General features: G+C 51.3%; 3 protein-coding genes across 3 annotated transcripts; all 3 read right to left on the reverse strand.

Moving 5' to 3' along the window:
• Positions 1 to 110: 110 nt before the first annotated feature.
• ROP28 (rhoptry kinase family protein ROP28) lies at positions 111 to 2,195 on the reverse strand (the record flags this gene model as incomplete). Its single annotated transcript, XM_002365010.1, has 1 exon — positions 111 to 2,195. One exon carries the CDS (start codon positions 2,193 to 2,195, stop codon positions 111 to 113), a length of 2,085 nt encoding a protein of 694 aa, XP_002365051.1.
• A 2,598-nt stretch (positions 2,196 to 4,793) lies between these two features.
• TGME49_258360 (hypothetical protein) lies at positions 4,794 to 8,472 on the reverse strand (the record flags this gene model as incomplete). Its single annotated transcript, XM_002365009.1, has 7 exons — positions 4,794 to 5,122; positions 5,378 to 5,436; positions 5,581 to 5,698; positions 6,222 to 6,410; positions 6,673 to 6,780; positions 7,139 to 7,323; positions 7,713 to 8,472. 7 exons carry the CDS (start codon positions 8,470 to 8,472, stop codon positions 4,925 to 4,927), a joined length of 1,617 nt encoding a protein of 538 aa, XP_002365050.1. The 3' UTR covers positions 4,794 to 4,924.
• Positions 8,473 to 11,699: 3,227 nt separating this feature from the next.
• TGME49_258350 (hypothetical protein) lies at positions 11,700 to 16,101 on the reverse strand (the record flags this gene model as incomplete). Its single annotated transcript, XM_018781173.1, has 5 exons — positions 11,700 to 11,979; positions 12,496 to 12,650; positions 13,009 to 13,111; positions 13,351 to 13,446; positions 13,967 to 16,101. The coding sequence occupies 5 exons, from the start codon at positions 16,099 to 16,101 to the stop codon at positions 11,700 to 11,702; spliced, it is 2,769 nt and encodes a 922-aa protein (XP_018637008.1).
• Between the last annotated feature and the right edge of the window lie 285 nt (positions 16,102 to 16,386).

A 16,386-nucleotide genomic window follows, 5' to 3' on the forward strand; every position in this document is an offset into this window, starting at 1 on the left:
CCCCTTTAACCTATCGCAGACGAACGTAATATCCAACAGAAGCGTATGTTATCATACTTTCACGATGTCGAACCATGTTACATGGAGCGAAGGCGGCTTGTGTTCGACCGCTAAATTCCCGGCGCTTGATCAAAAAACGCAGTTTTTCTCACAAGATCAAGCGGTGTCCACCGTCGATCCTCCCGAGGGTCTAAGAGTAGCTTCACGATTGTCAGGAGACTGGTATCGGCTAAGGGGCATTTCCGTTCGACCCAGTCCTTCCTTGTAAATCTGGATATGCCAGAGAGCATTAGCAGCAATGGGTTGTTTCCCGGACATGTTTTGGTCTGTTCCATTGCTTCTTTTTCGAGTCGTCCAAGATGAAAAGGGCCGTCGTGGCAGATGAGCTTATAGAAAGTAACACCGAGAGCATAAGCGTCCCGTTTGGCCCTTGGTGACTGATAGCCTCTTCTATAAGCACATTCGGCTCCGTTCGGGTCTAAGTACAGCATAGTCCCTTGAAGACAGGGAATCAATGTCGCAGGGTCCATCTTAATTGACATAGAGAGATCCGCAGCAAACAGTTCGCCGTCATCTCGAGCAAGAAAGTTCTCCGCCTTAATGTCCGTGTGCACGAGGTTCATCTCTTGCATCGTGGCCATCAACTTAGTAAGCTTATAAATGATATACGTTACAGCGCTTAAGCTGAACTTCCGCGGATCCAAGTCCTCAAGGTCAGGCCCCACTATAGGGTAGGCGATGATGTAGCGATCAAGTCGCATAATCTCTCCGCCGGGGGAGCCGACTACCCGGGGACTGGCCTCGACGATATCCTGAAAGCGTGGTATCTGTGTAGTGCCTTCAAACCAGAACGCTTTTTGCGGGAGTACAAAGCCCCTCTGGAAAAGAAACTGCATCCTATCAGTAGCAGTCACTGGGCAGTCATGCAAACTCAGGGCCGCATGCTTAAACAGTGATGCTACTCCGATCTCCTCGTTGCGTGCCTGGTAGAAATATTCTTTCGACTGACTCAGGTTCATGGATGGGTCGCTTAATTGATACAGAATTTTTCCTGCGAATTTCTTAAGGGGGCTTCCAACCGGCTCATCCTTGTCTTCAAGGAGCAGCACACCACCAATGCCTCCTACTCCCAAAAGCTTGTGCCAGATTATGTTGTGCTTTAAACCTGCATCGTCAGCGACTTTGGCTACCGTGCCAGAAGGCCAGAACCGCCTGACGGTGTTGAGAAAGCCAGAGGCACGAGTCCAGTTGTTGAACTTGCGAGCTATTTCTAGGAATGACGAAGTACTCAGTGGCCAACTAGATTCTTGCTGGGCACCTGATGCATTTTTTATGCCAAGGGCATCCGTGGCACGAATATTATAGGATCGACTGGGTTTCATCCACTGTATCAGAGCTGCTGTGTCCCAAATAACGCTCTCGTCGGATTCCCCTTCGGCTTCTTCATACCTTCTGTGGAGATGGTTGCGTTTTTCATCTCCCCCTGCATGTTGGGAGAGTGTTTGCAGCGTAAGGAAAGACGGAGAAACACCTTTTCCTTGAACAGCCATAACGGCTCGAGCGATGAATTGCTTGCCTTCGTTCAGCACCTTAGCATCAAGAGGACGTATCATCTGTGGATCAGCCCACTCTTCCTTAGGCTGTGAAGATGCAGATGTAGGGACGTTTCGTTCCTTTCGAAATGTACGTAGCCCATCCCGTTTGTTGATAAGCTTGTCTTCCTCTCGGCTATTCACAGGCACAGCAAGTCCGCGACGCTCCTTGAGCGGAACGTACACCCGGTAGGGAGTTGACGTAGGTGCTTGACCTGCCTTCACGAAATTGTAGGGTGACTGGACACGGTTAGCGGGAGGTTTGAAATGCATGGCACCATCATCCGGCGAGAACTGCCCATGTCTGAGGATCTGCTGATTACGGGGCGGCACGTAGCGTTGCTGTCCCCTCGGAGGGTTCCGCCTCTCCAAATGGGGGTAAAAGCGATTCTGCCCACGCAAGTGCGCTTCAAACGGTTTCCGAGCTTGCCGCAGCAATCGTCGCGGTTCTACCTGTGCATCAACAGCAAAAGTCACAAGTGTAATTTGCAGCAGCAACAGTTGGATGACACGGAGAACGCGTGGTGGCGAGCTGAGGCTTGATACCATGCTCTGCGCGGCGAACTGCGTCATCTTTTTATGGCACACTTTCTGTTCGGCCATTGCTGCACGGCAATAGCCGAATCGGTAAAACTCAGTCGCGGCACCAACAGATTCGGAGGCCTGTTTGTGACAAGTCTAAGTGGGCCGACAACTATGCGGTTGCACGTGGACTAGAACCGTTTCTTTGAATCCAAGCCCGGCTTAGACAGACTGCGAAACCCAGGTCACCGAGAGACTCTCCTTTGCACGAGGCAACAATGAACGATGCTCTCAATCCGATCAGACCTCGGAAATCTCGCAGGTCAGCAGCTGTCGCTGTTTTCAGCAGACAGCCACCACTGGAAAGGAGTGCTTTTACAGAATTAGAAGAGATGTTATGGCGTCATATGCCATTCCTTGTCACTAGCCACTATTTCGCGGCCTGATGTGGTGAGCCGCCTAAACCGGCCACTGGGGAGGGGGGGCAGCCGGGTTAGCGTCACTTATGTGCCCGACCCCGACACCGTGCAGACAGGCAGCCCGTTACAGCAGTACGAGCATTGCTGGTTAGTTGATGGGACACGACCGGTGGAGTACGGTTGTATTGTCGTATTGTGTTACGTCCTCGCTGGTAGCCAACAAATTGCCGTGCGTGACTCGACGACGGCTTGCCCGAAGCACCAACCATAAGCGGTGTCCATGGGAGAGAATGAGAAACTCACTGAATCGTACATCCTGAAGCGAACCCTAAAACGTAAAGCGACGGGTGGCGTCGGGGTACAGCTCTAGTCGACTGGCCTTACGTCATTCGGGGACTTGACAATGCTGACAGTCCTGCAGCGTACGATACAGCCGTTCGGGGTACTGATTTTACTCACCGGGTATATGTCAGTGTGTCACCTCCTACATCAACATGTGGTCTTTCGGCTTATCAATGTTCCCACCTCTTGGAGTTTGTTGCAGGACACCACTCATTCAGTTCATATGTTCACAATATTGGTGGCCGCGGGGGATTAAGATCACCAGGTCCCGACGGGGTCACTCTTCTTCTGCAGAGTTACGACTCACGAAAACAGAAAGTGGGCTCAGTTTGACCTGTGTTTACGAATGAGGAGTGCTTTCGAAGAAGAAATGCCTTCGTCGGACGATAGGTGTGCAGCCACTCATCTTGCCTATGTGTTCGCTGACGCAAAGAAACACCACTCTTAGTATCCTCAAAAATGCATGACCTCGTTTGTGCAAATCTGATTGGGCCAAAGGCTCTGTGACGGTTGGCGGGTAATGCCTCAAAGATGTGCGCCATTCGATTTGGGACCGTTTTAAGACGCGTCGCCTTGTAAGGCTCAAAGGCTGGCTGGGGATGGCTTGCGGGATTGTGAACGGTGCACGAGTCTCATGTGTACCACAGAGCACAGAACCAAATGTTATTTTGGAAGAAGTGAAGCGCTAGGTCATTCTTCAGTCATCTAAAAGTAACTCTTTTCAACTCCTGGAGTTCCAAAACGGGGTGCTGGGGACGTAAATGGAAAGATCAAAAGTTTAGCCGATCCCCTTGCACAGCGAGTTCTCGAGTGTACCTCAGGTGTTTCGAGATTCTTCACAGTGTGCCAGTTGAGATAATTTTAGACGGCGAAGGGTCTTGCCAGTGAAGACACTTGGCCTATGCAGCGCCACACCACCCTATGGTTACACACCGTAACTCAAATCACTTTGCAGCATACAGCGCATTCACTCCAGGCCAGAAGTCTCACTGCCTCTCCAATAGTGGCTGACAGCGGTATGCATCCGTGCGAATTAGCTGCCGTAGCGAACGTGATATCCATCTCTTGAGAAGTTCACAAAGCCTGTCGCAAGTACTAGGGGAGGACCGCATTACCGAATAGAGGTGTGTAGTCCCTCAACATTCGCTCCGGTATCAAAAGTGCGCTCAAAAGTCTCTCCACAAACAAAAGACAATGTGTATAAAGGTATACTGCTTTCTCTGAGCGTTCTTGGGAAGTTGCGGCGTTGAGGCATGTGTGTGGAATCACAACGTCAACCACATTCTCAGATTACCCTCCGATAAACCAGGGTAGCGCCGCATCATCTAACTGAAGAAACACGTTTCTGTCGAACCTGGTTTGAGAAAAGATAGTTTATTCTTTCTGGTGTCATTCCCCTTTCAATTTGCATGGCCAATTTAAAAGAGTACCGAAATCCTGCAAACCTGTTTCCCTCTCGTTTGAAAGCAGTGACATCCGCGAAAGACCAGTTGGTCTAGTGGATGTATCCACCATTCTAAAAAATCGGACTCTCACAGTCAAGCCTCTAGAAGCACATCTGGCTGGGAACCGCGAACACGTCCTCGCATAAAACATATGCTTGTACGTTACTTGTGGAGAGACCGAAAACGGTCTGATTCGACGCAGTTGTATTCATTCCATTCTTGGAGCCAAAAAACAAACAGGTGAGTAGCACTGAAGGACGCCAGTCCCAGTATTTTCCAGGTCAATTCACACAAAAGAAAGCAACTAATGGGCTTTCCCGTTGCAGGCTGCAGGTGTACGTTAGACACAAATGGTGCACGCAGTTGATAAAAAAATTATTCGAGTGATGCACGGGAACGAAATCCGTCGACAAATTGACGTCTGTGAAAATCGATCTTGGTTCGGCAGGATATCCGAGTGTCTCAGACTCAACCACCCCGTTAAGATGCGCAACGACTTGTAAACCTTTGTGGAGGGAAAGACAACGAATGACCAAGTTGAACGCTGTGTCACAGACAATCATTCGTACCCGGAGCACAACCATCTGTGCCTGTGGCTTGTCTTCTATCGCTCCAGAGAGTGCAAGTTTCTGAAAACTTTGCCCGCTGCTGTATCACCGAGTTTCGCTCCGTTCTTGTTCAGGACATTTCCCTTATCATCTACAAGTGGAACGCGTCCCTCGAATATCGTCACAATGCGAAACATTCCGATAGTGTTAGGAATATCCGCGATATCAGCAAGGACCACCATGCTGGGCAAATTCTGTACAGACACAAAACGATAACTCAAGAGGTCATGGAGGAAATCGTTTCTTCAAAAGGACACGGATATGGGCTGACGCACACTGCGTTAAGAACTCTATGCCAGATATTACCAGTTGTACTACCTTCAGATCCATGACAGCTATCCAGCATTTACTAGTGGATCGAGTGGATCCACCACTGTCATTCAATCGGACAGATACCCGTTATCGGCTTCGTGGAAGTACGCATTTGAACATACCGACGTTCAGCTTACCTTAGGCCCCAGATGCGGCACATTCCTCAGTGCCTGAGAAACCGCGTTGCACGTAGGATCTGGAAAGAGGTAGAAAATATTTGAGAACTCTCAGTCAAAACTTTTCAAGGTACCCCTTGACAAGCCATCAGTCAATACAGCAAATAAGCTTTAATCAAACAAAAAACCAGATGCACCGAAAATACACAATTGAGGCATCTTACGTGCGGCAGGATCCTTTCCATCACAGACGAGATCCAGATGATTCGTAAGAGTAGGGACTTGCGCTCCCGTGCCAACAGTTTCCAATCGCTGCTCCATCTCGTGCTGCTTGACCGGGTGCTGGACAAACAAAGCCGCATACAAAACAACAGGAAAATAAGGTAGAAAACCTATTCAAACCACCCCCGGCAGAGACGGTCAACATACATCTACCTCCTCCCTGCACAAAATAAGAGGATAATCTCCTCTTTGACGTTTCAAGGGCTACTCATGGCAAGTGAATGACTACTTGCTGCCTACGAAGTGTGCGACCTTCCCTGTTTCCACTTCCGATGCATGCTTCCCATCCTCCGACGAAGCATCATCTGCCCACAGTGATCTGTCGCTCTGACAGGTACAAATAAATAAAATTACTTGTACGTCGCTGCAGTTGTTTTGGTTTCTACCTGAGCTGGTCTATGTTGGAGCGCCCGCGAATCCTTTGTACAGTCTGTCATTGGTCAAGCTAACGGAACGTTCATCGCTCGCAGAACTCTGGCAGAAGCGGCTTCTACCCTTTCAGGACGAGGCTACCGAGAGAAACGTGATACAGATGCACGAGTGGCCTACACTTTCACCGCTGCAGAACAGCGGATTGACGAACCTGGAGCAGGTCAAGCAGCTTCATGCCGAGCTGCGCGGCATCTTTACATGCAGGATCAAAACCAATGTGAATGGTTCTGGGTTCCTCCTCGTCCTGCGGTGCCCGATCAATTGATTGCACATCCAGGAAGGCGCATGCCCGGTTCCGCTCGAGGTTCATGCAAGCAGGGTCTTGACAAACGATTCTACTCTGCGAACACATCCCGCAGAAGCCTCCAACAAAGACCTGGCCACGCATCAAGAGGAAAAGTGCGACGACCATGCGATTCGCGAAAACCGCCCTACACCGCTGTCTCATTTGTAAGCATGAATCACACAACAGATCGGGTTTCGGCTGCAACGCTCCCCACTGACATCTCAAAAGCTACTGTGCCATCCCTTAAGTGAAGTAGAAATCTCTCCGCGTTGCCCCCACCGCTATGTGCTTTTCAATGACGCGATGGTCAGCCTACTTGCTTTGTAAGCTTCTCAAAGCCAGAGAGGCACGTCGCCATCCTCTGCTCATCGTTAAGGAATGGAAGCATCCAGAGAGCATTTAGTTGCTGGGTGAGAAGCAGATCCTGACGAACACCGCGAAACAACACAACAGTCGCTGAGTGGCGACAGTCTCATGTCCAGTCGTAGATGAGACTGCGCTAATTGGGCCGCATTTTTAAAACAAAACATCACATGAGCAGGAGACTAGTAAATGAGGGTCCGAGTCAAAAAGGGAGCTTAACAGCCTTGCAGAAGCAAATGAGGTGAACGTATAACGGGGGTGGTTTCATGGATGCAAGGGCAAAAAACAGCAGAGCAGGGAGAAACCATACTTCTTGGAATGGAATGCTTGCGCCGCAGAATTTATTATAGAAACAGGCTAAAACAGTGCCGTGGAACAGGGTAGCAGTGTGAAGCATTAATCAACACCGTGTTCCTTACCTTAACAGGAGCCTCCTTTTTGGTCTCTTCCTTCTTAGCGTTTTCAGTTTCCTCCTTTAGTTTCTCTTCGTTAGCCTCAGCCTCCTTCTTCGCCTCTTCAGCTTCCTTCTTCGCCTCTTCCTTCTTCTTGGTCTCCTCTTCTTTTTTTTTGGCCTCTTCGGCAGCTCTGCGTTCTTCCGCTTGCTCTACGACAGTTCCACACAGAACACTGGAAGATAGGCTCTTCACTCAGACATGAACGTTCGGGGAAAAACCTTCGTGAATCGTTGGAATGTACTGTAGACGGCAGACAGTTCTTGGGAGAGCACATACACAAGCACACGTTGCTGCCAACTTGACTTCAGCGATTCACAAGAAAACTAGTGCAAAGGAAATGTGACACACGGGAGAGATTCTGCGACTGAGTCCGCTAAATCGTTGACACCCGTGTGCTTGCCTTCTCATGGCGAGTCTGTGAGCTCCTGTGTAAGCTCATTGAGCAACGAACAAACCCTGTCAAAACATATTCAAGGATATCATTGTACGAGTCGTTCATAACTTTTTGTTGGGTTTTTCGGCAGCGTATCCTTCGTACCGTGTTCCGTCATGACGTCGTGTAGTCTACCCAAGAGAGCGTGTCCGCTGGAGTTGCTCAAAAGCTTCGTGAGTCGTGAAATGATTCTCTCACGGTCCTGGTCGTTCGGTACGTTGTTATCTTTCTGTTCCCCTTCCGCCGGTGGTTTCTCATCGTTCGTAGTGTCTTTTGTGGCACTTTCCGAACTGTTGCGGGCACTGTCATGATCCTCATCTTCTTTGTGGCTTGCCGACTCTTGCGAGTGCTTCTCCGTTTCGGAATCAGAATCAGATTCCCCTTTCTTCTTTTCATGTTCCACTGATTCTGAGTCGGAATCCGATTCCTCTTTCTTCTTTCCACCTCCTTTGGGTGCATCATCATCCTTTTGGCTGTTATCCCCGTCATCATCCTTCTCGGACCCTTCGCCTCCATTCTTTTCTTGCGAGTCTCCATCCTTGTCGTCCCCATCATTGTCACTGTCTGATCTCTTTGACGAGCCTCCAGACTCCTCTTCTTCGTCTGCCTCAGAGGCAGACTGCGTGGAGAGTTCCACAAACGATGGGGAAAAAAGTGGTGAGAGCCGGTTACCCAATGCTCCGTCCACACTTTGACCCGAAGGCGCCTCCTCGCTAAGAACAGCATTTTTCAGGAAGGCGTACCGATACCGCAAGTGGTCCTGCCTTACCGCATTTACAAAGCCATAACTAGTTGCGAAGTCGCTGAGACCCAGGCCACACGAAACCAGAGCAGACAAGACCGTTCTGGAAAGAAGAGCCGGCATCTCACCGACGTAAAAAGAATGAACATGTACCCAGGTAAAAAAAATCCATGAATCGCGGCTTTTTCACGCCGACAGAGGCCGATGTCTCCTCGCGGAACGCAGCCGACGGCGCATGTGAAAGCACGGGGTTAGGCACGGGTTAACACACCGTGTGGAAAATATTATACGGTTTTCGCCACGCGAAGGTGGGCCACGCAAAGAGCTCCACTAAAAACGAAGTGTGAGAAAGACTTCTATGAGGAATGACACAAATATATGGACGCCGAGGTTGCGTAGAATCAACGAGGCGGACCGCGGTCACTTCGCAGGATCGACTCAACCGCGACCGGTACATACGGAGAACCAGAAGTCGAGGGTCTGTCTCGCTGTCACCAGTTGAGCTCTTCGGTAATCAGATTGAGGAAGCACGGAAACGAACGGAAACGAGGTAAAGAGGTTTTGCAAAAAAGAGATTCATTTGCTCCGAGCTTGAAGCCGGGCAAGCCGTACGCCCGGGTGCCACGCAGCAGTGTAACGAACGGCAACCATAAAATCCAGTTCTTCTCTCAAGAGTGACTACATATTTTCTTGGCCACGTGTCAAAGTCGTTTTCAGGCGAAAGATAGCTCCCGCGGATCACTCAGAGATGAACTGCAAAAAAAGTCAGTCGCACAATGAAGACACCAGATGCAACATGCACTGGTTCTAGTTAGCGGTGCCCGTGTCCGCTCGGTAAGTCACAGAAAATGGCAAGACAACGAAGACAGCTCCGGCAGAATGACCGAAAAATTCAAGGAAATGCCAATGTATCAGGCCTTGGAAAAAACAGTGGAATCTTCCGCAGCATAAACCGAAACTGTGATTTGCACTCTTCAGCTGGTGTCTGTGTTTAACCCGATAAACGGAGTTGAGCTGCCGACTCGCCCCCAAGCAGCACCCATCGTTGCCGGGTCCCTTGTTCAAATGGCTAGTTTTAGCTTGACTGCACTCCTTGCTACTGCTTTCGGGGGAGAACTACATATCGTTGTCTTTCCTTCTACTGTCTATATAGTTGTTTGTGGTTCCGTCCTCGAAATGAATTTTCATAGGTGGGCGTTTTGAAGAGTACAAGCGCGGGACTTGGCTTTGGGGCCCTATTGGTCTACTCGGCAGGTCTTTTAACAGTGATAACTGCCTTCGCATTGGCCCTTGCTGGTTTTCACAATCCAACAAAAAGTGCAGCGGTTTCCAGTGAGCACAATTTGTCGGTGTATTTTTCAATTGCCCTAACCCCGTATCCTTTTTGGCTCATTGCACTCTGCACACCGTTGCGAAATCCCAGATGCAGAGAAGTTCGAATCTTCCAAATGCAGACAATACCACTGCCGCAGCATATGATCCGCTCTGCATTCTGAATTTCATTCCGGCGAACACCATGGCTTGTGCTGCAATTCCTTCCGCGTTCAGTCTACTAACTGAATACTGAACACAGTAAGCGCCCCCATATGCCGCGCACTCTCGAGACGCAACCTATGTCTATTATTCTCTTGCTTCAGCTAACATATGGATAAATAGAACTATAATCGGCTAAACATGGTAGCAATGTTTCAGTTGAAGCCACCCTAAACGGCAGATGGGCATTGCTCGACTGTTGGATATCCCATATGAACGACTGCTCCTGGCAGTTCTGGTGTCCAGGACTTGTTCTTTACGTGCCAAGACAACCTAATTTACGACCCTAGTGTGGAAATAAGCAATTTCTTCCTTCCTGTCCCGCACGAGCAGCAAACGTGGATGTTCTTAGAGGCCAGGAGTTCAACAACTGCTGTCGCTGGAGCCTTCACGGCACGGCAATAGCAGCACTCCTTAGTTTACCTTCACCTCGTGGGTACGGGCACTGTATCGTAACCGGCAAGTGCACAGACGTATGCTTGAATGTGCGACAATGTAAATTCGCATAAATAATTAAGCGGCCAGAAGTGAAGGAAATCTGACGGCAGCAGACCGAGTGAAATGTATTAAACAAGACGGCTCAAAGGTGCCTCCACGTACACTTATGTCACTTGAGGCCAACTGTGTCGATTTTTCGCGCCCTACATACACACTGAGGGCCCTCGCTGGTACTACTGATTCTCAACTGGAGGTTCCGCACTTTAGTTTTTCAGCCAATATTTGCGGCAGGTTTTGCATTCTGCTGCCTCAGCTGCAGTTCTCGGCATCTCTCCGTATTCTTGCTTAGAGGACGACAGCGATCCAAAAGGGGACACGTGAACGGCTGCTGGAAGACCAGATGTCCGAGGTCAAATTCCGATCAGCACAAAACCTTTCACCCGCACTCTGCTGAATCTGCAGACAGCGGTTGTGTGTCCGGCTTTTGGATCAGTCCGATGGAACAGAGAGTGCGGTACCGATATTGCTCTTGTAATCAGCAGTTGTAACTCAAGCACCATAAAAAGAATCGCTTCGGGGGACTGTGACGAACACGAAGATAACATGCCTGTCTGTCAGTACTCACTTCCGTCACAAATGTTTCACTAAATTCACTGGAACAGAACTCCGAAAAGATTCTCGTTCGGATTTAGAATGAGTATATTATCAGCAACATTTTTTCGCCCTCGTTTATCTTTGATCTGTTGCGCACTGTCGGATACATAATTGTTTCCTTCCTTTATGACACCTTTCACCTTTTTACCAAACACCGTTCTCCAATCGAATTCTAACACTCTTCACTATTCCTTTCATTTCTGCGCGTGATTCATTTCTTTTAACACAGATCACCCGTTCATCCAGTTTCACCGAAAATCCATCTGCATCCGCCGACTCTCTACTGCCCACGCTCAATCATTTTCTTTCTTCGACTGCACCTTTCCCCATGTAGGGGACTCTCCCGATATGGCCTGAAATGTCCATTTCCGAAAAAGGTGTCCGTTGTCTGTTCTTGTTGTTAACGGCAGTGTCTGTTCAATCTTGGAACTTCTGAAAACATCTTCTGCGCGGCATCTGACACACATGTCTCTGAATATGCACTTCCCCCTTTTCTGTCTTCTTTTGTTCTGTCCATGTTTTTGCCTGGAAAACAGTTTCCTTCGCCGCGTTTTGCCGCCCACTGCCATCCCTCCTACTCGCAACTCGCTCATCTGCGCGTTATCGGCAGCGACTGCTGGCAGTCTCAAATATTCTCGCTGCACTCCGAGACAGGATATCCGATCAGGATTGAGGAGGAAACCCGCAATCTCCAGCAACTCGTCTTTTGCCTCAAACTAGATGTTTCATTGCTCTTGACACGGCACGGTGCGGTGAGCCTGCTTTGAAACAAGTCCTGAGATACGGCTACGATAGCTCTTTCTTTTCCTCTCGCTGATTACCGACGCTTCCTCTTCGCTCCACCGGTGTCGGCCATACAAAACAGAGGAAGCTGCCAAAGCGTCTAAGCGATCCTGAACGAATCTATACAGGTAAGACCGCGTTTCTCGGCGCTGTAGGTGACTGTCCCTCAGAGCCGCTACACAGACGCGACGAAATGCGTGGAACGCCGACCGTGCGAAGACCCTGTGCGCAAAACCAAGCAGGAAACGCCGTTCTCAGTATCCCTTTCGATCCTCCCCGGCGTTACCCAGCCGATCCTCATCCGCGATCCTTTCGTGTGACTCCAAGCTGATCCACTCCATGTGTTATAAACTTCAGTGACGGGGCACGCTGTCGAGGGACGGTCAACGCACGGCCACCCGTTGGTTACTAGCTGACAACGCAGTTCGCACTCTCTTTTCGGTGTTTCTTCAAACGAATTCCTGGATTCGTACGACCTCTTTTGACTCGCCTCCGTGTCTGTCCTCAGGCTGCTCTTCTTCGAGAGGAAACTCCCCTATCAATACACACCTACAACTCAAGTGCTCGCTCTACACTTCCGCGAACAAGTCTCTTCCACAAAAGCCCCCTTCCTGCACGTAATATTCTACGAAAGCAAGAACAAGAAACATGCGTCGCGGAAGAACGAATGAGGCCCCCGACGCGAGGAGGCAAGGAAGGCGCGCTTTTCACAGCGATCTGGCGATCGACAAGACATACCGTGTCAGGAAAGTAATCAGGTAATCTGGGAGATTCATACGCGGATCGATTGTCCACAAAAGCTGGACCCGAACCGAGTTAGGCGAAAGAGGATGGAGCACTAATGCCCCATCGCAGTGCAAACGCTCGGTGCCGCGCTCGGGAGCTGGAACGGTCTGAAAAGAAGAAAAAGTGACCGGAAACAAATTTCGGTTCACGGAAACGAAAACTTAACTCCCGCCAACCAACACAGAACTCGGCGGCAGGTCCATCGAGAAGAAAGCCGCTTCACTGTTCCGCTGTTCGATGTTCTGCGCCTTCGGACGAAACACGCTTTCCGGCTCGCAGGGAATGACAATCGTGTGCCCTTCCAGATTGCACTGACGCTTCTTGATGCTTATCCACCCGCCCATGCATAAAAATCGTTGCGCCACGAGTTGCTTGTTTGCGGACCGTGCCGCGGAATCTGAACCGTAACACCAATCCGTAAGGACGCAGAGTCGGCACAAGTTCTACACCGGACTCAAGACGTACCACTCCTTGGAGTTTCTCGCCTGCCTCGCATGAGGTCATGCGAACAAAGTAACTTCCAGTAGCGTCCAAATCGTCCGCCGACCAAATGCTCAAGCAAGCGTCCCTGAATCAAAACACGAAACCATTCTTGTCAGGCAACGAGACATATTATCGGGCGAACTGATCTACTCAAACAAGTGCGAGACTGAAGCTGTCGAAGGCCGCAACCCCACACGCGCACTTGAACATAACTACGTCTTGCTCAGTTTTGAAGGCGTTGCTTTTCCTCCAACGGAGGGACGGAGACACGTTTGACTGAATCGGGAACATTTGTTCGGGGTCTTGTTCTTCGTCTCCACCTACCGATCGTTCACTGGCCACGGGAATGCTATCTTGAAGATGTCAAGCTGATCCACCCGTCCGAACTGAGCAACTCGGATGGCGTCTTTCAGGCCCAGTCTGAACGATCAGAAAACAGACCTCTTAATTGACATCATCAGAGGCTTCGACAGTCCAACTCGCAATATGTGCTCCCCAGAACAAGGGAGTTTGTCGAAGCATCGGAGTTCTTCGATGAGCAAAGCGGGCACCGGGACTGTTTTGTGTACCTGCCCGCGATCGCTTCCTGGGAGGCTGAAGACTCCCGCTTTTCTCAGCAACGCGCCGTCCGTAAATGCCCCACTCAATCAAAACCATGCTCGAACACGAAAAAGTAGAGGGAGACAACGATGTTGCGTTTAGGGATTGAGTGTCAACGGTGAGGAGTCACAGGATGTACACAAACCGACATACGATTGAGCACATCTCAGTTTCTGTAACGACGACTGAACACGCCACAAGTCCTAGGCTCCACTCCGGCTCGTGCGCCGGAACGCGTTGTGTGTTGTCCGCTCTTTTCTCACTTCCCTCGCGAAAAGCACATGACTTGTTCAGTCGCTCTCTCGCGTTCCCTGGCTTCCGCGCCAGTTCTCGGACTCACCGAACGGGGAAGTTGTAGCTCGGGACCCAGTCTGTGAACATATCCATCTCGTTCAGAACGGAGAGAACGACGACGAGAGGGGTGTCGACAAGGCCGTCAATCCGGAAAGACAGCAGGCTGCTGTGATGGTATTTCCGGTTCCAGATCTTGACGGAGGGGGTGTCGTCGACTGCGAGGACCCAAGGAGTGCCGTCCAGGGACAGAGAACCTCCTGCGTTTCGCGAGAACCGCGCTGCGACCCCCCTTCGTAGCGCAGCCTCCAGCCGCTCATGGCATCTCCCGTCTTCCTCCAAGCTGCCGCTCGAGTCCCAGGCAGTCCGACCTGAAAGCGGGCTGCTTCCGCTTCCAACTGTGCCTCTTCTGAATCGTTCTTCTTGAAGCGATGTGCTCGCTTCGTCCGCAGAGCCTGCACGACCTCTTTCGGGGCTCCAGGGCGTCGCACAAAACGAGGTTTCCGATGATCGGCTGTCGCGAAAAAACTCTTCTCTGCACTCGCCCCTGCCTTCACTGGAGAGCCCAGACGTCTTCATCCTGTCGCCTCCGTCGTCTCGAAGATCTGAGATATTCTGCTGCCTCTCGCCTCTCTGCTTCTTTCTCCCCGCGCTCCAGCGCGACCGCAGAAACTTCTTCGTGCAACCTTCGGAACCCTTGCTCTCTCTCTGCTCCCTCCCTTCGCCTCTTCCCCCTAGCTCCGGTTTCTCGCGTCTCCTTGCGGGGCCGGTTTCGGCTTCTGGCGCCGCTGCACCCGGAAATCCGGTGGACTCTTTTCTCCCGCGGTCTGGCAGCAAACTGGACTGCGTTTCAGAACACGACGCGAGAGATTCTGCTTTTCCATGTTCGAAAGAGCCGCGTTTGGGAGCGTCGGCACGGGAGAAGGACCGTCGGAGTTTCCTGAGAAAAGACGACATTCGTTCGCGCGCAGGCGAGTCCTCGTCCAGCAAAGTCAACATTTTCTGCATCTCAAAGTACTTGTACGCGACGAGGCAAAGGTCTTCATCTTGGAGAATCCGGTCCACGCCGTAGGTTCGGACGAGTGGCAGGAGACACAAGTACGCCTCGCGAATCCGCTCCTGGTGCAACAGCTCAACGGCGAGGCTGCGGTCCAGCTCGAAGGCATCCATGTCTGTGTACACGTGAAACGTCAGGTGAGTAGCTTCTCGTAGCGGACAGAGCTGTTCGGTCTGCTCTTCCTCCTTCCACGACGGCGGTGGCAACGGCAGAGTCAATTGCGTTGGCGGAAAAACGTGCTGGCATTTCGTTCGCGAACACGCGTGGGGCAAGGCTGCCCTCCGGTCTGCGGGCAGCGGTTGCACTGTCCGAGGAATCCGGGGACGAGAGGCGACGCGCGACCCCAGGGAACGACCGAGCATGGAGGAACTCAAGGCAGAGCCAGAAACGGACTCTTCGCCCAGGGACTGGAAGGTGGACACGGCGACTGCAGAGGTGGGACGTTGAGGCACTTGGTTCGCGGTCAGAAAGTCGGAAAGATATCCTCCGTCGGGAGGCGTAACGCTTGCAACAGGCGACCCATCTGTCTTGACACTGGCTACGGAACCGACAAGGGGGGCGGAAAGCGAGTGCGGAAGCTCTGGATGAACCCTGGGGTCGCCAGGGGCAGGCGAAGCAGCCGCCTGCTGACCAGAACGGCTTCCACAGGAAACATATTTCTTCGCTTTTTCGTCGACGCCAGACACCAGCGGTGCATTGGAAGCAACGGGCAAAAAATCTACACCGTCAGCCGAAGGGGAAATACCCTCCTCAGAGTCACTAACATTTTCAATGCCCGGAGCATCTGCGACATCTCCTGAAGGTGGACACGCTCGGGTTTTTGTCAGCTGGGGTTGGTCTCTCCAGAATGTTCCGCGTCCGTCTTGCTGTCTGAGAAAAGAGTGCCAGACTGCATCTCGCGGAAGGCCGTCTATCTCGCTTTCTCGCGAAGGAACTGCGTCCGGTTCCTCAGCAGGGCTGCCGGCGCGAGCTGAGGGCGCTGTTCCTTCTGGAGAATCCGGACTCAGTTCCGCGCCAGCCTTTGGAGAAGAAAGATCGAATGCCGACGCAGCAACACGCTTGGACGCCGTCTTGCCGCGGTTACCCCAAGACTGCAGAGCCTGGGGCAACCACGCTTGCCACGTCATTAGCGGGAAGGAGAAAAAAGGAGAGAAGGCGGAAGGAACGGAGAGGACGAGACGGCCGCATGCGTCTTGGAAAACGCTGCCTGCGATGCGGAACTGCTGGAACTACCCGACGCGTGGGGACTGAAGCAGGCCAGCAGAGCACCGCTTTTCTTCGCAGAGACTCAGAGACTTCCCTTGTGAATCAGACGGAGAAAACGAGAAAAACTGCCACACGACAGGCCCCTAAACCCGGAACGGAAGACAAAAATATACACAGGGCGTGAACGGGATAGAGAGTCGTCTGTG

The sequence above is a fragment of the Toxoplasma gondii genome, chromosome VIIb, assembly GCF_000006565.2.
Source record: "Toxoplasma gondii ME49 chromosome VIIb, whole genome shotgun sequence".
In the NCBI taxonomy this organism is placed as follows: Eukaryota; Apicomplexa; class Conoidasida; order Eucoccidiorida; family Sarcocystidae; genus Toxoplasma; species Toxoplasma gondii.